The following is a 20,103-nucleotide window of genomic DNA, read 5'->3' as shown; positions in this document are numbered from 1 at the left end:
TATATATACCTGCTTGATAGCACTTGCTGGGTTTTGTGGTATAAGCCGTCCCACGTGGTTTGAAAGCAATGGGTTTAACTGTGGGTTGTATTATTTTTAGTGCTGACTGTGTTCTATGGTTAGGGAAGTTTGCTCACTTATCAGGCGGGGTCCCATTCTGATGGGTGGTCCTTTTTGCTGTAAAGTAGCCATGTTCCTGTCTACATGATGCCTTCAAGTTTCTCTTTCTCTCTCTGCAGATCAGCAAGCAACAGCTGCAGACGGTCAAGGACCGGTTCCAGGCTTTTCTCAATGGGGATACCCAGATTGTGGCCGACGAAGCCTTCATGAATGCCGTCCAGAGCTACTATGAGGTAAGTGCAGCCTGCAGGAGGCACAGGCAAGGCTGCTCAGAGGCTAGCCTGGGCTACTGAGCTGAGTAATATAGAAGGCATAAGACCTTGGCTGATGCAGAGGGATCAGGAGTCAGCTGACAAAGAACAGCAGAATTTTTTTGTAGGGAGTGATGGAAATACAAGCTGCTCTTGCAAGCTGAGCTGACAACTCAGTAGGCAGAGACACACAGGTCTGAAGACTTACAAGGAACCCCTGGCTCCACATAAAATCTGGGTTCAGCGTTGTATGCTCACAATCCCAGTGTTGGGGGGATAGAGACAGGAGGATTCCTGGGGTCCACTGGTATCTTAGTCAGTAGTCTACTGGGAAGAGGCACCATGACCACGGCAACCCCTATAGAAGAAAGCTTTTTGATAGGGGCTCGCTTACACTGTCAAAGGTTTAGTCCATTATCACTGCGGTGGGAAGTGTGATGACATACAGGCAGACATTGTGCTTGAGCTGTAGCTGTGAGTTCTGCATCTGACATCGGGACTTACAGGTGGCAAAAAGAGAGAGAGACTGTGTTTAGAATGGGCTGCTTGAAACCTCACAACCCACCCCCAGTGACACACTTTCTCCAACAAGGCCGCACCTCTGAATCCTTTCAAGTGATGCCACTCCCTGGTGGCCAAATATTCGAATCTGTGAGCCTAGAGGGCCATTCTCATTCAAACTACCACAGTTGGACAACCCACCTAACTCTTAAAGCCTTTGGATCTTTTCTGCAAGAGACGCTTTAACCACCATAAACACGACACATGTATTTGCACACCTACACGGACATATATACATATGAAAGCTTTCACTTTTCATGCTGATTTTTACAACACGCAATGTGCCGAGTGTTGTCCTAGAACACTTTTATAGTTAGTTATCAATAACATTTTCCGTTTTATTGATAGGTTGAGACTTAGAGAGGGCAAATCCACTACTCTAGGCCACACAGCCATGAATACGTTGGAGCTGGGACTTTGAGTCTAAGCCTTAGACCATTTCCAGTGTAAGGCAGTGAAACATGATTAATAAAAACTCAGAGAGAGAAATCGGGGCTCAACACATAGAAACAACACATAGAAAAGCCAGTCAGTCAGTCACTTGCTCTTATCTCTACCTCAGTCCAAAATGTTGATCCTGCTTCCAGGAATCTCAGAATGAGACTGTGTCTGAGAGCTGTCTCTTCTTGTTTTATATTCCTCTTTAGTTCTGGGATTAAAGGCATGCACTGCCTGGTTTCTATGGCAACTAGTGAGGCTACTAAGATTAAAGGTGCGTATCAGCACGGCCTGGTCTATAAGGCTGACCAGTGGGGCTGTTTTATTCTTCCAATCCCCTGACAAGCTTTATTTATTAAAATACAGTTGAAATACCACACAAGGCAGCACCTTCCAGGGTTCATCAGGATACTTCCCTCCTTCCTCCTGCTGGACTGATGGCAGGGTCTCTTCTAGGGGCGCAGACACTTTCCAGAATCCTTACCTCACAGGAAACCCTATCAGAGAGAGTGTGTGTCTTGAGTACACGACTCAGGTCCCTTTACCATGGGACCTCTGGGGGTTTTCTCAGCATACTGGACTTGCAGTTCTGTGAGAAGCTGTAACTTTTATAAGCATTCTTCCTCCAAGCATATTGTGCCTATCATGTGGGCATCACCAAGGATATGGCATGATGTACCCTCCCATGGGCAATATTTTCCTGATGGGTATCACCAAGGATACTGCATGATATACCCTCCCATGGGCAATGTTTTCCTGATATATGTGTCTTCCACTGTGACTACTTCGTCATCACCAAGCATTTTGCTTTGTAGAGTGGTCTGTCAGCGAGGACCATGTAAAAGTGATCTTGATTTGTAATCCTATGTCCAAGGGGGCCTATTTGCTGTCAGAATAGATGGCAATCCTTGCCGGAGGCCAACTCCAACAGGTCAGAGACCCTGGAGCTATGTGGAGTTGGCAGCTAGTAAACACTTATCAGAGGGAAGCCAAGCTGAATTCTATCTTTTTTTTTTTTCCTCTTAAGCCTTCTATATCACCTAAGACAAAAATCTCTACACAAACAGAAAATCACCTCACAGCCACAAGTTAGTTTCCAAAACCAAATGAAAATCTTTACGCAGGAAGAAATCACATTATGATCACAAGTTGCATGTTTTCCTTAGAAGCCCACGAATAGTTAAACGTTTTCCTTTGTGTTGTTTTTCCCACCACAACCGCTTCACTCCAAAGCAATGATCCTTTTATTGCGGATTAACAGACTTTTAAGCAAGCCAAGTCTGTTTCAGCCAGTCCCTTTGCACTGGCACACAGAGCTCTTTGCTGTTACAGTGTACCAGATTCCTATCCGATTTCTACACCGCAAAGCCTTAAGCAAGTGATCTAGTGAACCATCTTCTTTTCTTTCTTTCTCACACCCAATAGGGTCATTTAATTTCTTTTCATGGCTTTGTTTTTTCAAGGTACACACCAAAACCCATGTTTGATTCTATAAGCTCCATGATCAAGAAACTCAGGTTTAACAGGGAGCTAGGGCCCTTCCTGTTCTCTCCCACCTGGCTAGTTTACATCCAAAATAATCACACAGAAATTGTGATTCATTTAAACACTGCCTGGCCCATTAGCTCTAACTTCTTATTGGCTAACTCTTACATATTAGTTTAACCCATCTCCATTAATGTATATGGCCATGTGACTGTGGCTTACCAGCAAGAGTCTAATCAGCGTCCGTCTCAGGCAGGAGAACCATGGCGTCTGCCACACCAGCAAGAGTCTAATCAGCGTCCGTCTCAGGCAGGAGAACCATGGCGTCTGCCACACTGTCCTTCTTCCTAACATACAGTTCTGTCTACTCCACCTACTTAAATGCTACCCTATCAAAAGGCCAAGGCAGTTTCTTTATTTAGCCAATGAAAAGAACACATAGACAGGAGAACCTCCTACACCACTCAGGCCTAACTTTGGGTGTGGGGCTATAACCGCTCTCTGGTCATCAATCTGCTTTTCCACAGGCAGAATTCATGGGTCTATAATGCCTGAAATGTCCTTTTATGTTTGTTAGTTTCCACAGAGGCAACTGTCTGCATCTGCTGCAGAAGGGGGAACATTATCACCTGTTGCCAGGTGCCTTCCCACCTTCAACTATGGGGCATGTGCCCTGTTAAAAGTGCCTACCGGGCACAGTTCACTCTCTTGCCTCTTGCCCCTCCCTTGCCTCTCTTGACTCCTCTTTTCTCTTTTGCTTCCCTTGTCTTTCTTGTTTATTGCCTCTTGCCTCTTCTCTGTTCTGTCTGTCTGTCTGTCTGTCTCTGTCATGTCCCCACTCCGAGACTCCTTTCACTCTTTCTCTCACTCCCTTCTTCAGTAAACCTCTCGTACTAACTCAGTTGTGCACAGTGTGTTCACCTATTGGCATGCCTTGGCAGGGCCCACTCAAAGGTACCCACTTTGCCTTGCTTATTCTGTTTTTTTTTTTTTTATTGTGACAGTTCTCATTTTCCATCCTTGGCAGATCTCATGTCCCTAAGCACCATTGCTTTATATAAACCGTCTTCATTATGATCTGTAGGTACCTTGCACAGCGAGGGGTGGGATTTTCCTGGGAAGTAGTCCCATTATACCACATACAATGGGGTTCTTCTACATAATCATCACCCTGTGACAAACATGGCAGGAACTCGCTAGCAGCAAGCAGGAGAAGGCACAGCAGAGGCAAGGGGCATTCTGGAGACGACCACTTCCACCTGGGACTTTGCCTCTCTGGACTGCAGTCATCCTCACTGGGCTATCCCAGGAGCTGAACTTTATAAGCTGCACTGCGGACTGCAGCTCCTCTAACAGGACCACCGCCAAGCCCTAAGAAACTAATTCATAAACATTCGTAGTTTGGGGGCAGCAAGCCATCATTAATGCGCAAGAATCATGACAAACTGTGAAATAAACATAAAGGAATTTAACACAATCTTTTCCTTAGGGGGCTGTTTCCTGTGAGTTCTCTCCACTTCTCTCCCTCCTCCCTTCCTTCTGCTCTGAAGTTAGGTTACTGCTAAGTGCATGCGGCTAGCCCACCAATCCATCCCTTCCATGTACTTTCAATATAATTGACACCTTGGTGCAGGACCTGGGACAGCATGACCCACTCCCTCCCACCTCGAGAATCTTCCACCTGTCATGGAGAGAGTGGCTCAAGTTGGTAGTGAGCTCTTGAGAGCCACATGCTGGTCGTTGGCTTGCTTCAGCATTCACTAGTAAGTTTAGAACCATATATCATTTGATGCACCGTGCTATTAATGGGGTTTCTGTATGGGGCTAGTCTACAAGTTGAGGTCACTTTTACATATGATCCCATTTACCGCCTTTCTTCTAAATGTTACGAGCAACGCCTACTATTGCCAGTGATCGTCCATCTTGAAACTTTCTTTGAAATGGTACAAGTCTTTAGCTGTAGACATGAGATTTGGTGTCTCAGCCAGGTCGGGCTTTGAATAGCTTGAATGTATCTAACAAAACATTTTGTGTAGACAGTGCCTAGAAATGGAAGTGATCCCCATTTTCCCCAGATTCTGGAAGCCAGTGGGAAAGTAATGAGAGAAGGCAGCCCCTCCTCATGTTTATGTTCATCAACTGGAGTTTATAAATCTGTATACTATACATCTTAATTAGGATGCTCATTTGACTAATGATGCAAATTAAGAGAAAGTGCCATTTCTATTAATTAAATTTGAAGATTAATCGTTAGCAGCATGCTAATGAGACTTTGGAAGTTATGATATCTATAGCGATTTGTTATTTTCCTTGATAGTGGCTAGTTTGAAAAGCGCTCCTTATGGGTCTGGTAAGAATACAGGGATGGAGTGTGCTTGAATCCTTCCTACTAGGATTTGAGTAGCACAGGAAAGAGTGTAGGGATTAGAGATCTTCATTATCTAGGCTTTACTAGGCCTTAGATTCAAATTTCTGGAAAGTTTAATCCTCTAAAGCGGAGGTGAAAGATCAGGATTAGTACTGTGCCTGCCAGAACTCCCAGGAGATGGGCACATCCCTTCCTCACTTCCCTTCTCCCCTGGACTGTGGAGAAGCTGGTACCTCTTCCCCACCCTACTCTAAGGTCCATGAGACCCTTCACTTCTGCCAGAACTTTGTGTTGCAAATGACCTGCAGCTAGCTCAAATTGGTTTAACCCCAAAGGGGATTTTTCTCAAGAAACAAAACTCCAGGGTTAGGGCTAATCTTAGCCATGGTTGCAGGCAGAGATGCCAATAGTGTGCATTCTCCTTCCATTCTTTTGCTGACTTTGTCCTGCATTCTCTGCAGGGAGGGGATACTAGGATGTCCATTCCCCCCACCCCGGTTTGGTAACCCCAGGGACAGAGGGAACATACACACTTCTTTGCTGAGAACTGCAGCAAAGGTCAGGGACTTTTTCACAGTGGGTGAGGTCGAGCTAACCTGACTACAAGGTTCAAGACCAGGTTCAGACTCTGGAACCTGAGTTTAGGCTCAGCCTGTCTCCAGCAAAGTGTGTGGTTCCGCTGGTGGAAAACTGGGAGTTGTCATTGCCATTCTGTCAGTACTGTGTGGCTGTGGTCTCAGCGGAGGAAATCACTGCCAGATAAACCTTTTTTCAACTCCATTCTCATTCTCTACTCTCCCCCATCTCCCTGGGCCTTTCTTCTTTCTCTTCCCTCTCTTCTATTTTCTATCTCTTACTCATTTTCTTCCTCTCTCCCTCCCTCCATCTCTCTCTCCCCTGTTTGTAAGTACACACCCATGCATATGTGTATGTATATGTACACACACACACACACACACATACACACACACACACCCTCCACCCCGCCATTCCCTTTCTTCCTATTTCAACCTCCCAATAGCAATGGCGTGACATTTCAAAGAACTCATCCTCAAAGATTCTGAGAGTAAGGCAGTAGACAGGTCAGTCATCTTTTGGTTGGGGATGAATTGTCCACCGACTGCAGTAGTAAAGAGATGTTGTGGGAAAATGAAAGGGGCTGGGAAACACTGTCTTTTCTCCGCTTATGTGTGCACTCAGCTCACTCTGAGCCGAACCAGTCATCGTTAGATGTAAAGGGAAGTGAGCACAGACGGAGCCCAAGCTTTCCAATGGCATTGCAGAGCACACGGATTCATTGTGTAATTTCTAGCAGCCCTGACTGCCAGGAAAAATTAAACAGGCTGCCAATTAATCCTTAAATCTCTTGAATTATGGTGATAAGGTCTGAGGGCTGCAGTAGACCCTCTCAGGTATGATCCAGTCCTTGTATCCTTTTCACATCCCCATGGTCCTCAGGTCAGCCAAGAAGCCACTATCAGGATGCCCAAAGTTTTAGATAAATGTCTCATAAGCTTGAACCTCAATTTCTTCTCTACAAAATTGCTCCTCTGTGAGTATATATATGAATGTGTATTTGTGTATGTGTGTGCCTGTGGTAGTTTCATTTTCTTTTCTTTTAATATCAAGCTTTAGCCTTATTCATGTTAGGATAATTTACTCTTTAAAAAAATTATTTTTTTCTGTGTGTGTGTGTGTGTGTGTGTGTGTACATGCATGCCACAGGGCATATGTAGCAGCTAGAGCACAACTAACCAGGAGCCTGCTCTCTCTTCCCATGTATTATATCTGAGGCAGGGTCTCCCTTATTTCTTCTGCAATAGATTGTTACGTTCGTTGAAGGGATTGGGCATCAGGCTTATACTGCACATTGTGCCTTTACTTACTAGGCCATCTTCTTGACCAAGAAGGATTGACTTTTTTGAAAGAGGAAAAGATCTGTTCTAGCCTTAGTCTTCCAGACAGGAAGCGGGAGATGACACGACCTCCCTCTGCAGCAGGCACATCTGTTAGGTGTGAATGTGCTCCTTTATAACACAGTCTGGAGGTTGCTTACCAATCACACGTCACTAGCTGAGCTCATGATGGGCCTCCTGTATCTGCACATTATCCAACTCTCATTGAGGCCTGTCTGGGAGATGGCAGAGGACCAGGGAAAATTTGTGGATGTTCTGAAAAAAACTTTTCTTGAGGTTGAAGTCTCATATCATAGCCACTAAGAAAGGAAAAAAAAGAATATAAAGAGATGCAGTAGGGTTCATATAAGCTGATGCCAACCCAGGCCTCACTTCTCTTTTGACAGACTAGGAAGCCTAGGGAAATTAGCTTCCTGCTAGTATCCTCTGTCGCTGGCTTTCTTACCTCCTTCTGACATTCCATTCCTCCCCAGTCACCCTTCCCACACTGATGTACTCATGTCTTCTGCAGGGACTAAAGTCCCATCTACTTCTAAACCGATAGGTCATTTCCATTTTTAGAGTCCTCTTGGCTCCATCTTTATCAATGGTGGAAGACTGGATTTCCAGTACCACAGTTGTTGGTAAAAGACAATGAGGTCAGAAGGGGTTAAGTGACCTCTAAAGCCACCACAATGGGTTTAACATATACCGAGTGACTACTTTCCCCAAGGAAGGGACCGGAAGAAGTTTCACATCCAGAATGTACTCTCAATATCCTGTCTATTCCTGGCTATGACTTCCATAGAATGTTGGTCCTAACTCACTTGTTTGGAGGCCCACGCATGTGTCTGCCGCCTTCCCTTTTCCCCTCTTATCCAGATAGAATCTGGTTAACCAGCAGCGTTTCTACTGGAGAAGTCTGTGCTGTTCTCGTCAGTGCAACCCTGACAGATAAGTATTGGGCATCCACTGTGTGCCAGACACTATTTTAGGTACAAAAATAACAAATAATTTGCAAACAAAACAAGGAGGTTGTCAGATGGTTTAGTTGGTAAAACACTTGCCGTGCAAGTTATCATGATGCAAGTTTGGATCCTCAGAACCATGTGGGCAAAGGTGTGTGCAGGAGCGTACAACTAACCTGGAGACAAGATGGGCCATGGGGAAAGGAAAATTCCCAGAAACTCATGAGTCAGCTAGCCTGGAGCGGGCAGCAGTGAACAAGAGACTTTGTCTCAACCAACACCTGAGATTATCCTCTGACCCCTTTATGTACATGATATGTACACACAGACACACACACACACACATATACACATGGGAGGGGGGTTAAAAATGAAGAGAAAATAGAATACTATCTTCCAAAAACTTGGATTCTGTTTTGAAATTCAAATATTTACCAGACAGTCATTAAATCAGGAGGGATGGAGGCTCATGCAGGGCTCGAGAAAATGGATATGATGCCAAGAGTTTAATTGGGCTCCCCTTGGTTAGCGGGACACCGGTATGGACAGAGGGGGATGATAGGGCATGGCTCCATTGTTGATTGAATATGCCTAAACTTCTCATCATCACAGAGCTGATAACAAAAAAATGAGGCCTATTTGTTTACGCCACTACCGCTTTTACCTGTCCCCCATAAGGACCTCTCAGCTACCTCCTTCCACGCTTGTGCCACGCCCTAATTAGCAACCATCAGCATTTCTCTAGTGCCCTTAAGATGCAGGCCAGTGGCTGTGATGCCTGTGCTCTGGTTCCAGATATGTAGCCTTTCCTGTTTTTTCCAACGCCCCCAACACCTCATTGCCATGGCTGATACTCAATCTTCCCTGTCACTTTAGACACTTGGCATTGTTACACAGATTATTCCTTCAGTCTGCAATACCTCTGTCCTCTCTGTCCTTCCGGCCTTTGCTTACTTGCACTTACCATCTTGAGATGTTCACTTCTGGAAGGTTTTCATGACTGCCATAGACTCCTACATAGGCACCCCCTACCTGCTGGGTTCTCCTTGGCCACCATAGGCTCCTGCATAGACACCTCTACCTGCTGGGTTCTCCTTGGCCACAATAGGCTGCTGCATAGGCACCCCTACCTGCTGGGTTCTATGCTGTCAGCAATCATTCCATATTGTGATCATTTTGTATAAGATTATAAGGATGGTTTCTGTTGCCCTCTGTGAATGCTCAGTCTATTCCTTTCCATTATTGTACCTCCAGTGCTTGGTATAGTGTATTCCACCTAGTAAGCACTCAAAGAAAGAATTAAATGGTTCATGAAGACATTGAAGCCAGAAGGATAATACTAAGATCTCATATCATAAATCAATTTTCTCAGTCTACAGATGTGAAACTGGAAAATCAGAGAGGGAGGGTGATTTAACCCAGGTGACTCAGCATCTTGGTTTTGCGTCCACATCCACAGTGCTGCATTGTCTTCCCAACGATGTCTCAACCTGCTTACAACATTATTCTTCTGTGTATTGTACATGTTCTGTGTGTGTGTGTGTGTGTGTGTGTGTGTGTGTGTGTCTGTCTGTGTGTTGGAGACTGACATTGACCTAAGGTGTTTTCCTCAATACACCTCTAATTTATTTCTTAAGACATGGTCTAGAGAGATCATGTTCAAAGAGTTGAACACAGAACTTGTGCATTTGGTCAGGTGAGCTGGCGGGCCAGTGAGCTTCAAGGTTCCATCTTTGCCTTGCCAGTGCTGGGATTATAGTTGAACATCACCACACCCAACTTTTATACATGGCTTCTCGGGACCAAATTCAAGTCCTCATGTTTGTCCACCAAGTGCTTTATGGAATGAGCCATCTCCGTAGCTTCCTATTCTTTGAGATTTAGGCCTGTAACTGAGACTCATAACATGTCTGGCTAAGCAAATCCTCATGAAGCAGAGCAGGTTTCCAGGTGAACTCTGTAGCTCCTGAAGGATCAGTAAGTCCTGAAATGTATTTGAGATATTTCCTCTAGTTGAGTTAAAAGTTAACCCTCAAATATAGCTGAGCTCCAGGTCCCAGGCCGTCAGAACATAACAGGAAGGCAAACACTTAGCCCACTTTTCTAAATCACTTTATTAAGTCAAAAATAAGTGGAGGCCACCTTGGTAGCAGTTTTTCACCCAGTATGATGTGGTCATAATGAACAAGGTTGCCTCATTTCCACCAAGTCCCTAGGTGATACCCTCAGAACCTACAGGGAAAGTGCTGGCGTCTGGCAGGGGATGAATGTTTACTTCCTGATCCTCCGGAAGACCTCTATGCACCTTCCAGAGCATGACCAGGACACAGCTCCAGAGGGCCAGTTGTTCTCTCTGTGAATAGGAAGCAGGAACAGCAAGCAGTACCTTGTAGTACACTCCATCCCTTTGTGTGAGCTGATATGAACTTCCAAGTGTGGGCAGTGGAGCAAGAGAAAACTAGTGAGTGGCACCCTCCAGGGACTCAGGCAGCAAAGCTATGTTTAGTGGAAGAGCCCCAAAGGGAAGGAGAAAGCAGAGTGGAATTAAAAGTCCATGTGGAGACTGAAGAGAGAGTTTAAAGAATAAAAGTACCTGATGAACAAGCAAGAAAACCTGAGTTCAAATCCTCAGAGGCCACATCAAAGGCTGAGTATAGTTGTGCATGCTTCTGTAGCCTCTATCATTATATCAATGTGGAAAATACTGGGCTTGCTGACTGCCAGCCAAACTCCAGGTTAAGCAAGGATCTCTGTCTCTCCAGCAAGTGTGGTGGAAAATGATCAAGCAGGACACTGAATATCCTCCCTGAGTTCTAAGAGCGGATACTGGTGCATATGTGTGCATGCACACCACTCTCCCTTCCCCAACTCTTCCTCTCTCTCTATCACCACGTGTCTGTGACCAGACACCATATCAGGCAGTGGTAGCTGTGATGAGTAAGTTACTGCCCCTCCGTGGAGTCTTGCTTTCCCCTCTACGCTCAGGCATGTCCAGCTGGTGGTCCACAGGTCATATGTGACTGAGGACAGCTGTAAAGGCAAGCCCAATACAGAATCATAGACTTACTAAAAGCATGATGAATTTGGGGATTTTGTTTTTCTTTTTTGAACTGGACTGTACAGTTCTTGAACATCTGTATATGGTAACATCCTGTCACAGAGGTGAAGGGTTGGGCACACCTTCCAGAGGAGAGTGAATCCAGCTACATTAGTGTTGCTCACTTCCGGAGAACCATCTGCTATCCAGAGACTGGAGACAATTTGAGGACATATAGAACTGCCTGTCAGTCAAGGAGACAGAAAATTAACACGTATTTCCCTGATACTTAAATCCAGTTACAATAAGTATCCTTTGGAGAATGACTGAGATGTATGCACCGGCTAACATTTCAGGATTGTATGCTAGATACTTAATGACAATGAAAACAACCCCAGTGGCATTTAGGGATCCAGGCACCGCTGAAAGCGTGCTTTTCAAAATGACTCATTTAATTAAAATACCTGTATAGAGTCGATTATTACCCCAGTTTCTAGACAGGAACGCGAAAGTTTGGGTGAGGTTCACTTAGCACAGCTCACACAGCCACTAAGCAGGAGAGACAGAGGAATTCCCTCCAGTCTAGGCACAGCCTGTGCTCTCTGCACCTGTCATGAGCTCAGTCCCTGCGGCCACCAGGTGAGCTCAGTAGTCCCCCCTGTCTGCTGTAGTCTTGGTTTTCATAGCTTTATTTAGACTGAAGGCATTCAATGAAAAATCTTAGCTACGCAATTCGCCCACGTTTAATAGTTCTTATTATAATGGATTGCTGTAGTTGTTTTCTCTCTTTAATGGGTGCTCGTCTTTTTCAGACTTAGAGATTAAACGTTATCAAGGTCTCCAAGTAGACCAAGCAGCACAATGCAAGTAAAGTACAATAGCGTCTGTGGTTTCAGGCGTGCATTGAGGGTCTTGGGACAATCCCCTCACATAATGGGAGTTACTGTATTATTTCTACCCTTGCTTTAAGATTTGGGCAAGAAAAAAGTATGCAAGGGACTTGTTTGAAATCTCACAGCAAGACTCTGGTCAGTGTAAAATGACTTACATTGGTGCTTTCCATGATACAGGTGCCATCCAGGACACTGACCCCCTCCACGGCTGACCCATCTCCCTTGACCCTTTCTTGCTCAGGTGTTCCTCAAGAGTGACCGTGTGGCCCGCATGGTACAGAGTGGCGGCTGCTCAGCCAACGATTCTCGGGAGGTCTTCAAGAAACACATTGAGAAGAGGGTGCGCAGCCTGCCTGAGATTGACGGGCTCAGCAAGGAGACCGTGCTAAGCTCCTGGATGGCCAAGTTTGATGCCATCTACCGTGGTGAGGAGGATCCCAGGAAGCAACAAGCCCGGATGACAGCCAGCGCAGCTTCTGAGTTGATTCTGAGCAAGGAACAGCTATACGAGATGTTCCAGAACATTCTTGGTATCAAAAAATTTGAGCATCAGCTCCTGTATAATGCCTGTCAGGTAGGTGCCTCTTCCTTAGTCCTAGAATTATGGGTCAACAGAGCCCATGATAATGTTTTTGGGGCCAGTTCTTGATGGGAAAACACTCAAAGTCATATTTTGTAAGTGCGCTGATGACTTTATTGAAGTCTATATAAGATCAATTTATGATTAACTTTATTGAAGACTAGATTATAATTGTGGTTTTATCAGATATTAAAAGATTCTGAACTGTGAGCCCTTCTGGTCTCATGGATCCTATGACTGTCCTCATTACGGCTGAAAGGTAAGTAGGTCCTGTATTAATGGTGTAGCTTTGGTGTACAAGAGAGCTAGCAATCAACACTATGACCTTATTATTTTATTACATTATGACTTTATTACAGTGAGGATTCTGCCTTAAAGTGGGTATTATATTCAGGGTAGTATATGCAGGATTCTTGTTTTTCAAGCTAAAAAGAGAACTAGACCCAAAGCCTGGGTGTCCAGAGTGAATGACACAGAAATCCTGCTCAAGTTTGCATTGAATCATAGCCCACTTCAGTCACATCCTGAATCTCTGAGTGCATCAGAGTGAGAGATGGACTTTGGGTTCTTCTTGGTATTACCGCCACAGAGACCTGTATTTCCCCTGGACAGAGGCTTGGAGAGCAAGCTATGGGAGATTATGATTTCCTACATATCCATCTGGTGCTACCTATTCCCTCAGCAAATACTCATAGAGTTTACTTCACATGGCTTTGAGCTACTTTGTGTGTGACCCTTGAAAGCATGTTAAAATGCATACTCCAGGTGAGATCGGGTGCATTCTGGGTGGTATGGCTATAGACAAACATTGTTTATCACAGCCAGAACCTGAAAACAACCGAAATGCCCCTTGACCAAAGAATGGATAAGGAAAATATGGTACATTTACACAATGGAGTACTACATGGCAAAAAAAAAAAAATAAAAATAACAACATCTTGAAATTTACAGGCAAATTGATGTAGCTAGAAAACATCATATTGAGTGAGGTAACTCAGACTCAGAAAGACAATTATTATATGTACTCACTCAGAAGTGGTTTTTAAACAAAGCAAAGAAAACCAGCCTACAAATCACAATCCCAGAGAACCTAGACAACAATGAAGACCCTAAGAGAGACTTACATGGATCTAATCTACATGGAAAGTAGAAAAAGACAAGATCTTCTGAGTAAATTGGGAACATGGGGACTATGAGAGAGGGTTGGAGGGGAGGGGAGGGGAGAGGCAGGGGGGAGCAGAGAAAAATGTAGAGCTCAATAAAATCAATTAAAAAAGAAAAGAAAAGAAAAGCACACTCCAGCTATGTTCCGAGAGAGTTTCAACCTGGGGCCAGCCCAGGAACTTGAATCTCAAACAAGGGCATCCCTTGCTGGTAACTATGTTGTCCATTCTCCCGTAACAGCAGTCAGAATCACTGAACCTTGCTCTAGTTTCCCTGGGTCAACTCTAGGCCCTGCGGCAGGCTAAAGGGAACCACTGTAATGGTTAGCTGAGATCTATCAGTGCAAATCTGCCTCACAGACTCTTCTTCTGACTTCTCACTAGCTTTGAGGCCTTGGGGTTTTGCAACCCTCATTGTGTTGATTTGAAAATATACAGAGTTAAATGTTGGTAGAATCCTACGATGGTATGTACCTCATGCGGTAAGAGTTAAAGAACACACCCCATTTTAAAGTGTTCACTAACTCTCGCTTGGTCAAAACTGGTACTCTGAAATTAACCAGGCACTTATCCCTGTGTTTTTTATGGGCAGGGAGGCGAGAGCAGTACAGAGTTGATGGTGCCTTCTTTAGGAGGAAGCACTGGACTTGGTTTTTATTTTTTCCCCTTTGTGCTTTTCTACCCTTTCTAAACTTTCTGTCTTAAGCATATGTTTGTCTTATAGATAGAAACAAATAACAACAACAACAAACCTCAGCAAATAAGTAGTGAAAACAGTAGAAAGTGGAGAAAATGGCCTTCTGAATGATTTTCTAATCTTCAGTTGTTGGTATTGAGTCTTCATGCCATTGCCATGTCCAAGGTTAGCATGTCTAACGATCGATCTGGTAGGTCTTACTATACCTGCTCAAATGCACTTTCTTTCTTGGCTCATCTTTACCTTCAGGAGTAAGGCATGCAAGACTCCATCTTTGATGTACTAGTTTTGCTTTGTAAAAAATATACTCATTAAAGTAAAACACCGCTACTAAAATAGAAACCCATCCCCACTAAGCCCTCTTAGATCTTGTGTTGAAGATGTGCAACATCAGCCGGAACAGCCAGTGCTCTGACATAGTGAGAGTGGGGGACAGTCTCTAATGCCATCCTCCCCAAATCATGCTACACTGACCAGAGCAACTTCCACCTAATGTATGCCTGAGCTGCCACGAAAGATAGACAGCATTTACTGTCTCTCCCCACTTCCTGGGAGAGTGCATAAGCAGGCCAGAGAGGACACTGGACTTCCCTGTTACCAAGAGTCATAACTTTACAGAACACTGCCAATGCACAAGAGCCAGGATACGGAATTGAGTTGATTTCGTCCTCAGCCAGTGACCTTTTTTTCTTGTTTAGTTTTACATTTTCTATGCCTTTGTATCCTTAAAAGACAAGCAAGTCCTAGGTGCTTCCAAAATGTACACAGCATTTTCCTCTCATGCTTGGTGCTTTTGAGGGAAAGCTGTCGTCTGTTTTCAGGAGCTGTTTTTTGCAAGTTTCACTGATGTCCCTCTCTGAGAAGCTGCCAGTGACTGCCAATCTCTTCCCAAAAAAGAGGTGGAATCTTTGAAAGAGTAGTTATATCAATTCTGAATCAGTTGTTGTCTGTTATAACACGAGGCTGTCTATCAAAACACGGAAGAAAGTGAGGCACCATTCCAATAATTTCTCTATTTGCATATGGAATTGTTTAATGGTCCATTTTGTGTGAGAATGTGTGGATTGACCTTGGGAAAAATATTGTTCAGATCCCACCTAATATCCACTGTGAGATCATTGACAACCCATTATGATGTCAGTATTGCTTTCATTTTTCTTAGTGCTCGGGAAGCACCTGCCTGATCGCTTGTGTTGAATTCCCACACTAACTCACAAACCCAAGGTGATCTCTCTGAGATCCATAGCATCATCTAAGCAATGAAACAATGACTGTCCTGCTTCCCCTTCATAAAATCCAAGGCTGTTACTGGTCCTAACGACCAAGTAATGCAAGTATTTTGAAGATACAATCACTCTCCCCTTTTCTCTCATCTGTCAATCATATGCCCAGTTGATCTGTCATTTGCTATACTTGTGTTTAACGTTACAAATTATTCTTAATTACATCATTCTAAAATGTGTGAACATTGCTCTTGAAAAGCACATTGCAGGGTCTGGGGAGATGGCTCCATTCACACAGTGCTCCCTTCTGAAGCATGCAAACTAACCCCAGCATCAGGGCAAAGGAAAGCATTATGGCACACAATTATAACAGAAGACAGGAGACAGAAGGATCCCTGGGGAATCACTGACAAACCAATCTAGCCTAAGTTTTGATTCCCACATCCTAATGAAAGACCTTGTCTCAACCAGCAAGGTGGGTAGCACCTGAGGAACAGCATCAAAGCTTGCCTTTGACCTCCATCTGCATTCAGACACACTCACACAGACATTCACCCATAAACACTCATGCATGCTCTCTCTCTCTCTCTCTCTCTCTCTCTCTCTCTCTCTCTCTCTCTCTCACACACACACACACACACACATACACACTCACACACACACACTTTCACATGCATACATAAGTACACACACACACATGCATCTACACAACAAGAAAAAAACACCATATAGTTATGTGTTTATGTGCTAGAAGAAACAATGGTGCATTCTTACAAGTGTGCTGCTGTTGAAGGGATATGGATGAGTAGGAACATTGTTTCCTCTGACTTCAACTCAGACTTTTGGAAAGTGCCATACTGATCACATGTTAACAGCGGAACCGTCAACAGTATATCTCTGGCCCTCTCCAGAGCCATCATCTGTGTCCAGTGGGCCCTGTGTATACATGAATGCTCCTGCTGTCAGGAGATGGCTTTGGTCACTTATAAATTCATTGAGTGTTGTCAGATCTATCTGGAGGACACATGGAATGTGATCTCTTAATCTATAAATACCTTCACATTTCCAATACCGAGTTCTTCATCACTATTCTAATTCTCTTAACATTTTGTTTCATTTCCTTCAAACCATCCGGCCTCTGATGGTGCATTTTATCTTATTACTGAATGCCTTAGACTTGATTAACACTTGACAGCTTTTCACATAGTTTATGGGACTCTGAAGAGAAACCTCAAATTATCAGGCTGTCAGCTGTGACCCAGATTGCTGGGTTGTATCATACCTCATTACAGAGTCCGTAATCTCCGCACAACAGCATAGCTTTTCCCTGGGTCGCAAGTTCCCTAAAGATGCGTTGACTGAAAATTTGCTTCTTGGTGCTGGCTCTATTTCTTAACCGCCAATTTTATTCCTCTAAGAACAATAAAGTTCTTTGTATAGAATGGTCTTACAATAAACTTTTGTTAAAATTCTTTAAAATCTTGGAATACATTATTGTAATGGTAGTCTAGAAATTCTATTTACAAACATGCTTGTATTACTTATTCATAGTCTCAACAGACTTTTAAAGCATTGAATTGTGACCCCAGCATCATTTGTGATGGTCTAGAAACAATGTCTAGACTCCTACATTGCCACAGAATGTCCTTTGGCATGAGTCCAATGGTCTTATTTGCCCATCCCTCCCTTCCTGCTGATTTTAGGAGTCCCACTATGCTTGGATATTATATATGTTTGTTACATTGTTGTAACAATGTAATAGACCATCAATTTAGTAGCTTCAATGCATACTTTGTGTTATTCCTATTATTAAACTCAGACTCTTTTCTAGGCCAGAAAACCAGATATCTCTCTTCAGATTTTCTGTTTAGGGTCTCACAAGACTGGACTTAAGGTATCACCCAGAGCCTCTTTCATCTGGAGGCTCAGCAGGGAGGGATCCTCCCCTGAGCTCCTTCACATTGGTGACACAACTCATGTCCTTGAGACTGTATTCAGAGTTATCACTGGGGAGACTCTTGCTGTTCCTGATCCCTGGGTTTCAGACTTGCTTTTAAAGGGGATTAAGTCAGTCACCCAGGATAAATCTCCTCTAAATTCAAGTGATTAAGACTTTGACATCTGCGAAAAACTCTTCATTCTTTCTATCAAACATTGATGAGAAGCGAGTTATCAGCTCTGTCTGGGATGGGAGGAGGGACTATCACGGGGCATTTCTCATTCTGGGTCGTCCTAAGGTCGCACTGGTTGTTCCTGGGACTAGTTCTTTTGTGCACAATGTAAAAGAGGATCTCCCTCGCCTCCCTGCTGAATGGACTTCTTTAAGGGTCCTTTTGTTTCCCTTCTGACCAGGATAGTGCTCTGTGTGGTTCCATCACCTTCCTGATCTCTTCTTCCCCCTCCACCGAAGACATTATCATGCAACCCCAAGGACATAGCTATGCAAAACAGGTATACAAATCAAACACGCACTGAAAGATAAATCATGAAGAAATTATTTTAGAACAACTCTTTGTTAAGCTTATAATTTTGCCACTTGCTACAGATGAATGAAAATGTGTGTGCTAATGAGAGAGACGTGCTTATTTTTACACACAAAACATTAAATCTTGGCTTAATGCTTGGTGCCACTAGACAAAGCACCATCAACAGTTATCACAACTGATCAATATTTTGATTTATAATCGTCAGTGCTGAGAACACCGCTTCGCATAAATATATAAGACAATGCAAAATGGCTAAAATATGTTTGGGCCATTTCAGAAAGCTGGCAATTCTGTCCTAACCCAAAGCCAAATGAACTAAATAGATTCTGTGAAACTCAACTCAATGATTCAGACTGCTTTTTAAAATCAAGTGTGCTAACATAACATAAACCAAAGATGGATACACGCTGAGGAATGACATTCATAAAAGGCATAGAGATTTTTGGCTTCTATAATTAAACCATGACGGTTCCACAGAAATCAGGAAACTCTGTAGGTAAAAGCACTGTAATTTCCAACATACAACAGTCCTTCAACTGATCCAAAACATTCCAGGCAGTAGTTGTTAGCACTGCACGGCACGATGGTATGTTTGGGGCAAAGTTGACATGTTATGTGTTGAGAATGAAGGCTACAAGAAAGACGCCCGGTTCTATAGGCAGGTGTTACAACAAGCTCGTTGGATTTGTTATGCATTCATTTTTCACTATTTTTTCATTTTATGCATTCAGAAAGCTTTTACCAGCTACGAGACCTTGAGTGGACGGGGTCATGACGTAACGTTTAAGAATCCATGCTCTAGACAATTTGAGATCAAGAGCCATAGCTTCTGATTGACCACCTTATACCAACCTCTGACATTCAATATGTAGCCAAAGCCTGACTCAAGTAAACACACAACCCAGTGTCAATAGAAGTCTAAATGGAGAAACTCCATGGGCTTAAACACTCCTGTTGCACAAGGGCGTGTGTGCGCGTGTGTGTGTATGCTCCTTTCTTTCTGGTTAGGCAAAATGGAATAGTGGTCTTTGGTGATCACTCTCAATTGCCAACTTCATGAAATCGAGAATTCCCTGGAGAGAAGTTTCTGGGATGCTTCTGAGGAGCTGCCTTAGCTAAGCTAACTGAGATTTAAAAAAAAAAAAAAAAAAAGTCTGCTCCCTGCAGGTAACACTCTTCCCTGGGTTAGGATACTAGATTTTATGAAAAGGAGAAAGCAAGCGAAATACAAACATCATCTCTCTCTTTCTGGCTGAGGGTGACATGTGACCAGTGACTTCAGGCTCCTGATGCCCTGGCTTCCCCACCATGGCAGACCAGACCACAAACCCTCAGTCAGAATACAGCCTTTCTTTAAACTGCTTTTGCCACAGCAAGAGAAAACAAAAACAAGGCCTGCATCCACTTCTTTTCTGATAACTGTGAATGCCATAGCAACGAGCAACTAACAGAAAAGAGTTCATTTTGGCTTACAACTGCAGAGGGGCAAGAGTCCGTCATGGCAGGAAAGCCCGGCAGCAGAATCAGAAATCTGAGAGATCACATCTTAACCACAAATAGGAAGCAGAGTGGAAGTGGGGTGAAGCCTGCCCTCAGTATCTCCCTTCCTCCAACATCTCCCCATAAGAATCTCCCCTAGTCTTACAAACTGGGGACTGAGTATCTAGACAGATGAAACTATATGGGACAAGTTTGCATTCAAGCCACTACAAGACCGGTTGGTCTATGACTTCAGCCCGCCTGCCAGTAGGGTTGTATAGCATGATATAGCAAGTAAAGGGCCACAGTGTTCTAGGACTGAGCTTTCCTTTGGGTCACATTTAGCCTGCCTCTCTCATCACATGGCTGATCAAAGAGAAACAGAAATTAAATCTCACCTTTCTGAAGTCATGCACCATCTCTAACAGTTGTTAGCTGTTTGGTGGGCTTTCTGATATT

The 20,103-nt window shown here is 43.8% G+C and overlaps 1 protein-coding gene across 27 annotated transcripts in view; it reads left to right on the top strand.

Moving 5' to 3' along the window:
• The window catches only part of Cadps (calcium dependent secretion activator), a 436,391-nt gene that overhangs the window by 102,123 nt on the left and 314,165 nt on the right, over window positions 1-20,103 (top strand). For all 27 annotated transcript variants that reach the window (XM_050161168.1, XM_050161171.1, XM_050161161.1 and 24 more), the window contains 2 exons: window positions 240-353; window positions 12,258-12,590. In XM_050161168.1, the coding sequence (XP_050017125.1) occupies window positions 240-353; window positions 12,258-12,590 (447 nt within the window). The remainder of the gene's footprint in view (window positions 1-239; window positions 354-12,257; window positions 12,591-20,103) is intronic.

Source organism: Alexandromys fortis, unplaced genomic scaffold, assembly GCF_014885135.2.
Source record: "Alexandromys fortis isolate MF-2015 unplaced genomic scaffold, M_Fortis_MF-2015_v1.1 scaffold_123, whole genome shotgun sequence".
Lineage (NCBI taxonomy): Eukaryota > Metazoa > Chordata > Mammalia > Rodentia > Cricetidae > Alexandromys > Alexandromys fortis.
The sequence above is the reverse complement of the archived record's forward strand: the minus strand, read 5'-3'. Positions and strand labels throughout refer to the sequence as shown.